Here is a 14,046-nt window from a genome sequence, read left to right on the forward strand (position 1 = left end):
GAAACATTTATCATGTAATTTCTGGTTTCTGTTGACTCCAACATGGGGCTAATTTGACTCTTGTTCTGAGCTCCGTCTCAGATTATTGCATGGTTTGCTTTTTTCCGTAAAGTTTTTGAAATCTGACACAGCGGTTGCATTAAGGAGAGGTATATCTATAATTCCATGTGTATAACTTGTATTATCATCTACATTTAGATGAGTATTTCTGTTGAAACGATGTGGCTATGCATTATCACTGGATGTTTTTGGAACTAGTGAATGTAACGCGCCAATGTAAACTCAGATTTTGTTAATAAATATGAACTTTATCAAACAAAACATGCATGTATTGTGTAAATGACAGTCCTATGAGTGTCATCTGATGAAGATCATCAAAGGTTAGTGATTAATTTTAGCTATATTTCTGCTTTTTGTGACTGCTATCTTTCGCTGGAAAAATGGCTGTGCTTATTGTGGTTTGGTGTGACCTAACATAATCGTTTGTAGTGCTTTCGCTGAAAAGCATATTTGAAATCGGACACTTTGGTGGGATTAACAACAAGATTACCTTTAAAATGGTATAAGACACATGTATGTTTGAGGAATTTTAATTATGAGATTTCTGTTGTTTTGAATTTGGCGCCCTGCACTTTCACTGGCTGTTGTCATAACATCCCGTCACCGGGATTGCAGCCATAAGAAGTTTTTWAAATATTATTCAAAATGCAAGTATCTATTCTGAGGATAACCAGAATAGAGAAAATGGAGTGATTGAACTCATTGGAAGTCTGATTGTAATCTCCTTACACTTCCGGGCCACATGGCTCTGTTTTTAGCAGACTGTCGGTCATTTTGATATTATGATTTTAATACACAATGTCATATGTATGTTTGAAGAAAGAAAAGTATACTTCTATATTCTATATTAACCAGCTTGTTAAGGTGTAATGGACCACGATGAACGAATATCCAAACCTGTCAGGCAAAAATTATGTTCAGTGACGTGTTATTCATGGATGCCATTTTGTCTCTCTGTGTTTCATAAACGTCCTTCAATGTATCTCACTGGAGAAAGCATCTGAGTGTACGAAACAGAGCTCCTCTGTTTTAGTATGTGTAGCCCAACTATCTGGTTCTGTCTGGTCAAAAAGATTCCGACATTGTTGCCGCCCGTAGCATTGAATGCAAGGGAAGCCAACGAGCGTTTGGCCTCCCGTGATAAAAAAAAGTATAAAATAATAGCCAATCAGCATTGAGTTAAACTGAGTGAGCTCAGCTGTGAATGTTCCTGGCACACCAAAAAATAAGTGTCAAGGGAAGCCAGTTTGGGTTTGGCTTCACACCAATCACATCCGTACTGGCCAATGATTATAACAGGGATTCTAATCCAACTGTAAATGTGTACATTGTCCCCTGGCCTGAGAGGATGGAAGTTAAATATGTAGCTAGATGTAGTAACGTTAGCCTAATGTTAACTAGTTGGCCTGGCGCATCGTTGCCCATGAAAGGAAGTTAGGCTAGCGAGCAAGTATTTTAGCCAGGTAGCCTAGGATAACAAAAACTCAATGCGTGTCCTGTTTGACAGACTCATAGACCATTCAAGGAACATGAAAGAGAGATTGATGGCATTGCTGGCAAGTAGGGTGAGTCAACATGCTTTTTTAAAAACTTGCAAGCATGCACACAAGCACGTACACAGAAATCAGAACCATGGACAGCCATGTCATCTTTAGCTGACGTTGATTGGACTAAGTTGTTTTTTTGGAATCTTTTAGTTGTCACTGTATTAGACAAGGCAGAGGTGATTTAGATTATGTTGAAGTGATGCTGTATTAATGGAGGCAGCTCCTGTTTTCTTTGCGCACTAGTGGTAACTCTCCGTGGTTCTAAATCAATAGTTGTTTAATAGTCTGAAAATGTCAGAAACATTAACTTGCTTGATCATGTTGTAGGTCATGTAACTTCATCAAACAGACGTTGGCATGTTGCTCTCCGGTTTTGTGATGAAACAAAGGTGTGGTTGAATTTATTCTGCCACTGTGTCTTCTTATTGTGTCGGCCTAAGGACTATATATCATGGTGTCAAGGTATATGAACAGGTTATAAGAGCAAATGCAATTTTCACAACATATAGGTTGTAATATGGCTTTTTTCCCCCCTTGATTTCCCTGGTGATTTTACCCACACACCGCCACTGGTGATGAGGCAACCCATTCCCACATTACAAACATGGTAGAAACAAACACAGCATCCTGCAATGCTTGCTGATAAACCTCTAGTTACTGCTGGTGGAGTGAGCCCTGTGCTCAACAATGCTTTCAAAATGGGTTAAACTGGCAAATGATCGGATACCACAGGGGGCTGCTGAGAGGAGGACGGCTCACAATAATGGCTGGAACAGATTAAATGGAATGGCATCAAAAAACATGGAAACCATGGACTCCCAAGTGTCACAGCGTTCTAAGGCACTGCATCTCAGTGCTAGAGGCGTCACTACAGACCCTGGTTTGATTCCAGGCTGTATCACAACCGGCCGTGATTGGGAGTCCCATAGGATGGCATACAATTTTTTATTTTTTATTTCACCTTTATTTAACCAGGTAGGCCAGTTGAGAACAACTTCTCATTTACAACTGTGACCTGGCCAAGRTAAAGCAAAGCAGTGCGACAAAAAACAACAACACAGAGTTACACGTGGGATAAACAAAAGTACAGTCAATAACACAATAGAAAAATCTATATACAGTGTGTGCAAATGGAGTAAGGAGGTAAGGCAATAAATAGGCCATAGTAGCGAAGTAATTACAATTTATGTCACCCTGGCCTTAGTTATCTTTGTTTTCATTATTATTTTAGTTAGGTCAGGGTGTGACATGGGGAATGTATGTGTTTTGGTTTGTCTAGGGGTTTGTACGTTTAATGGGTCAGTGTCTTGTCTAGGTGTTTGTATGTCTATGGCTGCCTAGATTGGTTCTCAATTAGAGGCAGCTGTGGTTTATTGTCTCTGATTGAGAGCCATATTTAAGGCAGCCATAGGCATTTGGGTTTTGTGGGTAATTGTCTATGTTGAACGTTTGTTGCTTGTGTATGCACCTACGTCGTTAGCTTCACGGTCGTTTGTTGTTTTGTTTAGTTTTTTTATTCAGTGTTCGTTTCGTGTTTTTTCCTTTCTCTAAATAAAGGAGAATGTATTTTGCACACGCTGCGCCTTGGTCCTCTCTCTCACCCATAGACGATCGTGACAGAATTACCCACCTGAATCGGACCAAGCAGCGTGTAAAGCAGCAACGGGAGCAGCGCATAAAGGATTCATGGACATGGGAGGAGATATTGAATGGAAAGGGACCTTGGGCACAACCGGGAGAATATCGCCTCCCTCGTGAAGAGCTGGAGGCAGCTAAAGCCGAGAGGAGGCGATATGAGGAGGCAGCACGGAAGCRAGGCTGGAAGCCCGCGAGTACAACCCAAAAATKTMTTGGGGGGGGATAAAAGGGAGTGTGGCGAAGTCASGTAGGAGACCTGCGCCTACTCCCTGTACTTACCGTGGAGAGCGAGAGTACGGGCAGACACCGTGTTACGCAGTAGAGCGCATAGTGTCTCCTGTACGTGTGCATAGCCCGGTGCGGGTTATTCCACCTCCCCGCACTTGCAGTGGTGGGTGGTATATGGGGCTTTGGTGACAAAACAGATGGCACTGTGATAGACTGCATCCAGTTTGCTGAGTAGAGTGTTGGAGGCTATTTTGTAAATGACATCGCCGAAGTCAAGGATCGGTAGGATAGTCAGTTTTACGAGGGTATGTTTGGCAGTGTGAGTGAAGGAGACTTTGTTGCGAAATAGGAAGTCGATTCTAGATTTAATTTTGGATTGAAGATGCGAGTCTGGAAGGAGAGTTTACAGTCTAGCMAGACACCTWGGTATTTGTAGTTGTCCACATATTCTAAGTCATAACCGTCCAGAGTAGTGATGCTGGTCGGGGGCGGGCGGGTGCGGGCAGCGGTCGGTTAAAAAACATGCATTAAGTTTTACTTGTATTTAAGAGCAGTTGGAGGCCACGGAAGGAGTGTTGTATGGCATTGAAGCTTGTGTGGAGGTTAGTTAACACAGTGTCCAAAGAAGGTCCAGAAGTRTACAGAATGGTGTTGTCTGCGTAGAGGTGGATCAAGGAATCACCCGCAGCAAGAGCGACATTGTTGATGTATACAGAGAAAAGAGTTGACCCGAGAATTGAACCCTGTGGCACCCCCATAGAGACTGCCAGAGGTCCGGACAACAGGCCCTCCGATTTGACACACTGAACTCTATCTGAGAAGTAGTTGGTGAACCAGGCGAGGCAGTCATTTGAGAAACCAAGGCTGTTGAGTCTGCCGATAAGAATACGGTGATTGACAGAGTAAAAAACCTTGGCCAGGTCGATGAAGACGGCTGCACAGTACTGTCTTTTATCGATGACGGTTATGATATCATTTAGTACCTTGAGTGTGGCTCAGGTGCACCCATGACCAGCTCGGAATTGGCCCAGCGTTGTCCGGGTTTGGCCGGGGTAGGCCGTCATTGTAAACAAGAATTTATTCTTAACTGACTTGCCTAGTTAAATAAAGGTTAAATTAAAATTAATAAATGTATTTGTACCATACCACTAATTCCGCTCCAGTCATTACCATGAGCCTGTCCTCCTCAATTAAGGCACCACCAACCTCCTGTGGCAGATACATAAGTCAATGTTAAATATTAAAATACCCTAGAAGATGTGATCTAGTTCTGCACTAGACAGGATTCAAAACATCATAATGGTAAAAGGGAAAGGGGGATATCTAGTCAGTTGTACAACTGAAAGCATTCAACTGAAATGTGTCTTCTGCATTTAACCCAACCCCTCTGAATCAGAGAGGTGCGGGGGGCTGCCATAATCAACATCCAAGTCTTCAACGCTTGGGGAACAGTGGGTTAGCTGCTTTGCTTTGGGGCAGAATGACAGATTTTTACCTTGTCAGCTTGGGGATTCAATCTAGCAACCTTTCGGTTACTGGCCCAACGCTCTAACCACTAGTGTGTTTAGAAGCTTTAGAGTGAGGAAACGACACAAAAAGTGAAGGGATCTAATTCTGCACTGAACAGAACTCGAAACACTAAAATAGTGTTTTCAACCATTTCCGGTAGTGCTCCCAGTCCCTGGCAAGGTGTTGCTCAACACTGGATTAAGTTGTGTTACAACACACCATGTAATGTTTCAAAACATCTCAGGATGAGGTGTTTCAATACTCCAGAAAAGGTTTCTTCTCCTTCAAGTTGGTGGCAGCTCAATTGCCACTAGTTTAGGTGTTAATTTCATTTTGGTGTTCAAGAACTTCATTTCAACTGGAGTGACTGCGGTCCCAGATTTTCTGGAACCCGACTTGCCGTTGATATCGATACGTTGATATATCTACGCATGTGCGTTAAGTACAGTGGCTTCTGCTCAGTGCTCCCAGTGCTTTGCTGCCGCCTCCCCCGGTTTCCACTAGTTACCACAGCCACAAAGTCAAATTAGCATTATAGTACAAATGCATTAAAAAAAAGAATATGTTTTCTGATCTTAATTTCATGTTAGGCATAAAGTTAGCCGTTTGGTTAAGGTGAGGTTTTAATCAGATTTTGAGAGGAGAAACGGTAACAAGTGCTTCCCTCTCACTGACAGGTATGGGGGAACTTCATATTGTACTCTAAAGATATGTTTGCCATGTTCCAACTATGCATTCCATGTCTCAAGCGTGATTTCATGTTATTTTTTTCAGGATAGGTGTTGGGCTACACGCAGCTATCATGTTGTACACAAAAGACATGATCATAAACGTTTGTTTTGTACGTGCCAAACAGTGTATTTGGGCAAGCATATCAAACACAAGCAAGACACATGCAGGCAGTCAACATACAAGGGATTATTTTCTCATTATCATTGCAAACATTGACTAGTTCGTTTTTTTCCGTCACTCTGGCTACGATATGTCAGCATCACTATGAAGATTATCATCACATAGTATGCAGTCTAAAGCAGTAGTTGACAAACGACGTCAGAAATAATATCGCGCCGGGTGATGCAAAATGAACTCGCCCATTGTCAGACTCTGGTAACAGGTGTTGTGCCAGAAAGCCCCCTCCCTTCTAATTTCCATAATTTTGTGGCTAGAGTCAAATACTTTCTATAGAACAAACTTCATTTCAGGAAAGGCAACCAAAATTAATAATTAATGTATGTGTGTTATATTAAACATAGAGGAGGGAGTAAAATGTAGGCAATAAACATTTCAGAACAACTACTAGTCGAATAAGACATGGGAGAGAGATGACGAATTTTGGCAAAGAGATTTAGTTATAGACTAATACACTTGAAACAAATAGCCAAACCGAAAAATGCAGACATTACTAATCAAATGAAATGCCGCCTAACTGATCATTGACAGCTGAAGGACAACACATATTAGATCACTGAAAAATAAACTGACAGCGGCTTTGAAGCGCAGCAATGAAGAATTGAGTGCGTACGCGTTCACGCGGGGGGGGTTCTGATAGGGGGGAGATTTTCGGCACAACACCGGTCCCTATACACATACACATAGGGGCCGTTCGGCTGCCCCGAGGTGGAACAGCTAGGTAGCCTACTACGGGCGGTAGTTGCATGATCACTGAGAAGCGAAATAACAGTTAGTATGGCCTGTGTGTGGTTAAAACGCAGATCTTTTTTTTTTTTTGCCTCAATGCAAAAACTCAAGTGGGGAGTTACATACATTTTCAGGAACTCAGGCTAGTGGCTATGATATGTCAACAACTATAAAGATTAGCCTACATCATCACACAAAACGCTGATTGTGTAGGTGCTGTGTCCTGCCTGTGCAACCGCAATATCCTTAACAACAAACAGAGGTTGTATAGCCTTCTATAAATATTCCATAGCGGTGGGAGACTGCATTTACAGCCCCGGCTTAATTTTAACAGTGTGACATATTCACTATATAATGCTTATGTCCCAAATGGTTCCCTATATAGTGCACTATTTTCGACTAGAGTCCTAGTGTAGTATATGCAATAGGGTGCCATTTGGGAAGCATGCATAATGCTCAACAGTGTCTTCTACCATTGTCTTGGAGTCATTCTCTCTCCCACATGATTAGCTGTGGCCTGTGGAGCTAAACTCAGCAAAAAAAGAAACATCCCTTTTTTCAGGACCCTGTCTTTCAAAGATAATTCGTAAAAATCCAAATAACTTCACAGATCTTCATTGTAAAGGGTTTAAACACTGTTTTCCCATGCTTGTTCAATGAACCATAAACAATTAATGAACATGCACCTGTGGAACGGTCGTTAAGACATTAACAGCTTACAGACGGTAGGCAATTAAGGTCACAGTTATGAAAACTTAGGACACTAAAGAGGCCTTTCTACTGACTCTGAAAAACACCAAAATAAAGATGGACCAGACAGGTGTCGTGTCTTTGGCTATGCCGGATTAAGTGATATGACATGCTATTCTATAAAATCCTTTATCTGTAATTAATATTACCTGATTGAGCTAATCATGTAAATGTAATGAACAAGAAAGTCGGGGCACCACGAAAKAATATTTATAGAGCAGTTATCTTCTGAATAAACTCTTAAAGACCTAGTAATATTTTACATCAAAGGCAGTCAATATTAATCGTCACCTTATTTCAGTCTCATCTGAAAGTTCTAAATTCTTGGTTATCTTCTCGAACCCTGGCTAACAAGTTGAATCAGCAATACAAAATTGGCTTTAATTATKWMTTTTCTAAATACCTAACTAATTAGACAGCATTACATATACACAGAATGAATCATACATTGATTACAAATTATGTCATAAAGGAAAACGTCCCTAGCGAGCGGAACAGATATGACAGCTGGTTACACAAAGAAAAGGGGGTTGGGTTTGAGTGAAAGAGCGGGARGAATGAAGAACACAGGGAGAAGCGATGTCTCTATCGGGCCGTAGGCAGCTACTCTATCGTAAATACAGAATCTTATGCATTCTAAATTACCGGCCATTTGGAAAAGGAAAATGCAATAAATATTTACTCGGAGCTGCGCTTCAATAGGTTGGTGGTAGATGGAAGGCCGTGTTGCCCAACAGAGTCCTTTGTCCTTTGAAGAGTGTCTCTGGTGGTGAACGGGATACGTTGTAGTGTCGTCGTTGTGTGGTAGACGGGATACTCTGTCCGTCCTTTCCTAGCCCACGTTTATAGCGGCCGCTGCTAACTCAACGGCTAGGAGGTATCACTTCTGTAGCGAATAAGAGTTCAAAGTTCATACCATTGGCAACCAAAGCTCACGCTGAGGTTGGCTTCGTTCTGTAGTTATTATCTGAATYATTCTGACATCGGACCATCATCCTAATGTACCCGGAACAGGAGGTTACATTTTCGTCAAGGGCTTATATAGTGGAGGGAGAAGGGTGTGTTTCATAGTTTATAACCCATGTCTCTTCACAGGGGTGGGCCACTGATTGAGCAGAGCCCTAATCTTATGAAAACCCAAATCTCTAATTTGGAAGCTAAAATTCATCTTTTCACAAATAATTTTATATTTAAACATTTGAATTGCACAACAAGTCCATGTGAATCTGATAACTAGAATGTGTAGACTTTCCCAGATACAGTTTATGTCGTCCTGACATCAGTCATAATGTCTCAGATGACAACCGAACTGACATCATATTCATTAAGTACCAACGCATATTTTCAACTGGTTCTATTACTGAAATATRGTTYCTTTCCCTCCACTTGTTTGATGTTCCCAGACTCTGTTTAACAAAGGCTATTCAAGAGTCCCTCTGTAGCGTCAAGAGAGAGGGAAGGGAGAAAGGTATTTATGTGGGGGTCATAAACCTTACCCACCCTCCAACGTCATGACACAGGACTGGCAAAAAGTGCTCTTCACTGACGAGTCGTGGTTTTGTCTCACCAGGGGTGATGGTCGGATTTGCGTTTATCGTCGAAGGAATGAGCGTTACACCGAGGCCTGTACTCTGGAGCGGGATAGATTTGGAGGTGGAGGGTCCGTCATGGTCTGGTGCGGTGTGTCACAGCATCATCGAACTGAGCTTGTTGTTATTGCAGGCAATCTCAACGCTGTGCGTTTCAGGAAAGACATCCTCCACCCTCATGTGGTACCCTTCCTGCATGCTCATCCTGACATGAACCTCCAGCATGGCAATGCCACCAGCCATTCTGCTCGTTCTGTGTGTGATTTCCTGCAAGACAGGAATGTCAGTGTTCTGCCATGGCAAGCAAAGAGCCCGGATCTTAATCCCATTGAGCACGTCTGGGACCTGTTGGATAGGAGGGTGTGGGCTAGGGCCATTCCCCCCCAGAAATGTACGGGAACTTGCAGGTGCCTGGGTGGAAGAGTGGGGTAACATCTCACAGCAAGAACTGGCAAATCTGGTGCAGTCCATGAGGAGGAGATGCACTGCAGTACTTAATGCAGCTGGTGGCCACATCAGATACTGACTTACTTTTGATTTTGACCCCCCCCCCCTTGTTCAGGGACACATTATTCAATTTCTGTTAGTCACATGTCTGTGGAACCTGTTCAGGTTATGTCTCAGTTGTTGAATCTTATGTTCATACAAATATTTACACATGTTAAGTTTGCTGAAAATAAACACAGTTGACAGTGAGAGGAAGTTTATTTTTTTTCTGAGTTTAGTTTGGCAAAGTCTTCTTCAAACTTTCTCCACCCCCCACCCACCCATTATAACATCGACAGACTGTGTGGTCATGATGAAGTGTTAGTGTGTGTGTTCAGTCAGTCCGTCCGTTTCTCACTCTCACACTGAGTGACTAAAGCACATCTAATAATAGCAGGTCATCTCAGCGGGTTAGATGAAGGAACTGTGGCATCACAACAGGAAAGTGTCCAGGAGTACAGTTCTGATTTTAATTAAGATGACAAGGACTAAGTACAACGTTTTTAAAATAAAATCACAAATACTGTAGTATACAGTTGAAGCTGTCAGGTCTCAAACTTTCTAAAATACGTTTTGGTTATTATTTTCTTGTGATTGTTACTTATGTTTAGTGATGCTTTCATCCCTAAGGTGAAAACTCAGTCAGACTTACAGGGCATATGATCAATGGGGCCTCGTTTTTTACATGTGTATAATAAAAGGGATAGATTTTCTCAGTGAAGGTGGAGCCAGTAAAAGAGTAGATATGTGACGAGGCTTCCACATCATAAAAGGAGACCTCTCCCTTCTCATAATCCACAAACACCCCTACCTTCTGGGGCTTCTCTCTCAGGGACAGAACGACAACTTTCTTATTGTGGGCCTCGTACGTCTCCCCATCCCAAAACCCCACAGTCCACAATCCATTCCCCGGGGAGAATGTAAAAGACCCCTTCCTGTTGATGGATTCTTTTGCCACTCCTAAAGTCCATTCAGTCTTTTCCTTTACCTGCACCTCATAGTAGAATCTCCCTGAGGAGAAGCCCTCCTTTCCCAGGACACAGATGCCAGCATTAAACCTCTCTGGGTTATCAGGGAGGTTCTGTGCTCCGTCTCCATACCTCACTTGTTTCCCATCACCAGACACGATAAGCCAGAGATGTGCTGTATCAGGATCAAAAGTCACATCTACTGCACACTGCCTAATTCTCTTCAGCTTGATTTCAGGCAACTTCTCCATCTCTTTATTGAGTGTCTTCCCTAGCTCAGACACAGCTCTCATCACAGTACCCACACACAGATTCTTGTTTACACTGATCTCAGACCAGTTCTTGGTAGGTGGAAGGCTGCAGAGGGATGGAGAACTCCGGAGGAGGTGGAGCTGGTCCTCAGTGTGTGACAACTGATCCAGTTCAGTGCTTTTTCTCTGTAGCTCGGTGATTTCCTGCTCCAACTCTTTGATAAACTCTTCAGCCTGCCTCTCTGCCGCTTCCTGCTTCTTCTCAATCGCCTCGATGAGCTCAGCCTGGCTTTTCTCAATGCACCGCACCAGAGCAGTGAAGACCTCCACACTATCTGCTATGCCTTTCTCTGCATCTCTCTTGCTGAGGTCCCCTGAGTGTTTGATCTCCTGAATCTTCTGTTTTCGTTCCCGGATCATCTGCTGCACTTTCCCCTTAGTCTTCTCCAGCTGAGCCTTCCTCTCTCCACACTCTTCCTCTATAGGGACAGTCTTGTGAGTCTTGTGGTCTGTCTCAGTGCAAATCTGACACACACACGTCAGGTCTATCCTGCAGAACATCTCCAGGGGTCTGCTGTGTCTCTGACACACCTTGTCTTCCAGGTTGTCCACGGGATCGATCAGCTTGTGTCTCGTCAAGGCTGCCACTCTCTGATGAGGCTCCAGGTGAGTCTCGCAGTAAGAGACCAGGCACACCAGGCAAGACTTCAGGGCCTTGTGCTCACCCTCAGTACAGACATCACAGGACACTTCTCCTGGTTTGGTGAGGTGTAGTTCAACTTCTGGGGTGATGGTTGTGACTTTAACCGGAGACAACTTCCTGAGCTGAGCAGCCATTTTGGAAGTGATCCTATTTACGCTGAGATCAGGTCTCCTGTCAAAAGGTATTTTTTTACACAGTGGACACTCACAGAGGACAGTGGTATCCCAGTATCCACTGATACGGACCTTACGGAGGTTGTGTCCACATGAGAAGGTGACTGGGTCAGTGAACTCACTGGAACTGCTCTTCAGACAGGATAACGCTGGAGGATGCCGTTATTAGGAACAAACCAAAAGAAGTGATGTCAAACTATTGTAATACACAGTTGATTATATTACAGTGCGTTCTGAAAGTATTCAGACCCCTCGACTTTTTCCACATTTTGTTACATTACAGCCTTATTCTAAAATGGATTGAAAAAAAKATATATACTATATATATATATTATCAATCTACACACAATACCCCATAATGGCAAAGCAAAAACAGGCTTTTAGAAATGTTTGCAAATTTATTACAAATAAAAAATAGATACCTTATTTATATAAGTATTCAGACCCTTTGCGATGAGAATTGAATGGAACCACCAAGACTCTTCCTAGAACTGTCTGCATGGCGAAACTGAGCAATTGGGGCAGAAGGGCCTTGGTCAGGGAGGTGACCAAGAACCCGATTGTCACTCTGAAAGAGATCCAGAGTTCCTCTGTGGAGATGGGAGAAGCTTCCATGGTAGAGTGGCCCGACGGAAGCCACTCCTCAGTAAAAGACACATGACAGCCCACTTGGAGTTTGCCAAAAGACACCTAAAGGACTCTCAGACCATAAGAAACAAGATTCTCTGGTATGATGAAACCATGATTTAACTCTTTGGCCTGAATGCCAAGCGTCACGTCTGGAGGAAACCAGGCACCGCTCATAACCTGGCCAATACCATCCCTACGGTGAAGCATGGTAGTGGCAGCATCATACTGTGAAGCATGGTAGTGGCAGCATCATGCTGTGGGGATGTTTTTCAGCAGCAGGGACTGGGAGACTAGTCAGGATCGAGGGAAAGATGAACAGAGAAAAGTACAGAGAGAGCCTTGATGTAAAACCTGCTCCAGAGCGCTCAGGGCCTAAGACTGGGGCAAAGGTTCCCCTTCCAACAGGACAACAACCCTAAGCACACAACCAAGAGAACACAGGAGTGGCTTCGGAACGAGTCTGGACTTGAACGCAATCAAAGATCTCTGGCGAGGCCTGAAAATAGCTGTGCAGCGATGTTCCCATCCAACCTGACAGAGCTTTAGAGGATCTGCAGAGAAGAATGGGAGAAACTCCCCAAATACAGGTGTGCCAAGCTTTTAGCGTTATACCCAAGAAGRCTCAATGCTGTTACCACTGCCAAAGGTGCTTCAACAAAGTACTGAGTAAAGGGTCTGAAAACTTATGTAAATGTGATATTTAAAAAAAAAAGTTTTTATACATTTGCAAACATGAAAAAAAAAAGTTTTTGCTTTGTCATTACGGAGTATTGTGTGTAGATGGATGAGGAAATTTAACAACTGAGTTAATTTTAGAATAAGGCTGTAACGTAACAAAATGTGGAAAAAGTGAAGGGGTCTGAATAATTTCCGAATGCACTGTATATTGTAAGCAAATGTGGCGAGGTTCTCGCATATAAATCCTTGCACATKAAGATATTTCCTGAAGTTGAATACTCATCATGTAGTAGGCGGTTAACGTGCACAGGTTTAGTGTGAAATAAATTAATACATATATATATAAATCACATAAACAGACAAGTATTAGCTTAGCATAAGTGTTTGCTTCTTCTCCCTCTCTCTCCTTACCCAAGTCGTTTGTCTTCCAAGCAGAGAAAAAGGGACAGTGATTCTACAACTTTGTTTTCCCTTCTTTTGTTCAGGTTTTCCAGTTGAGTTTCACTTCAGCAAAGTGATGTCACTAAGCCCTTCCCTGCCTTGTACCATTTGCTACTAGGTTGACTTCTGCTCTTAAAGGGATATAGACCCTCTGAAATTGATGGCACTTTTAAAGCTTGACTCTTTGACTCAAATATAATGGTGGGACAAGGCAAACACATCAGTCCTGTCTCAACTTAAATGGTATCATCAGAATTGACATTGGATAAAAGTACAGACCCAGAGAGTCAACATGGCATATCATGTACTGCAATTGGAGGAACAATGGGAAAGTAATGCTGCTTTGAAATTTGATAAACTTGTAACCCCACTTTTGAGAAATGGCCCTTGAAAAGTTTTGGTTGAGTTTTTAAACTTTTTTTGTCCACAACCATTCAGCATTGTTCACACCCTCTGAAGCCTTTTCTCCACCGATCTCTTTAAGGATTCACGCGAGGCCATGTGCTAAACAGAGCGAGTAAGGTAGTGTAGTAAACAATCAAAGATTTCAAGACTAAAAGTGGTGAAAGTAGTAGCTGACAATAAAGAACAACTCCAGGTTAAAAATACACTTAATAAAGAACGTAAGAGCCAATCATGTTGGAGGTCAATTAAATAATCAAAACGTGCTTTTACATACCAAGTGTTGTCGTCATTTCCTTGTAGAGACGCCACACCGCTGCTTTTGTCACATGAGATGGCAGCAGCTTTCCACCAA

At 42.7% G+C, this 14,046-nt stretch overlaps 1 protein-coding gene across 1 annotated transcript; it reads right to left on the reverse strand.

The window, feature by feature from the left end:
- Nucleotides 1-9,891: 9,891 nt before the first annotated feature.
- On the reverse strand, nt 9,892-13,351 carry LOC112076915 (zinc finger protein RFP). Its single transcript, XM_024143550.2, has 2 exons — nt 13,260-13,351; nt 9,892-11,689 (listed from the first exon to the last, which is right to left on the reverse strand). Exon 2 carries the CDS (start codon nt 11,499-11,501, stop codon nt 10,071-10,073), a length of 1,431 nt encoding a protein of 476 aa, XP_023999318.1. The 5' UTR covers nt 11,502-11,689; nt 13,260-13,351; the 3' UTR covers nt 9,892-10,070.
- Between the last annotated feature and the right edge of the window lie 695 nt (nt 13,352-14,046).

Source organism: Salvelinus sp. IW2-2015, unplaced genomic scaffold (assembly GCF_002910315.2).
Source record: "Salvelinus sp. IW2-2015 unplaced genomic scaffold, ASM291031v2 Un_scaffold4127, whole genome shotgun sequence".
NCBI classification, from domain to species: domain Eukaryota; kingdom Metazoa; phylum Chordata; class Actinopteri; order Salmoniformes; family Salmonidae; genus Salvelinus; species Salvelinus sp. IW2-2015.

Bases quoted from the DNA above. Each gene is read 5' to 3' on its own strand.
- LOC112076915 (XM_024143550.2), bottom strand. From the start codon at position 11,501: ATGGCTGCTCAGCTCAGGAAGTTGTCTCCGGTTAAAGTCACAACCATC.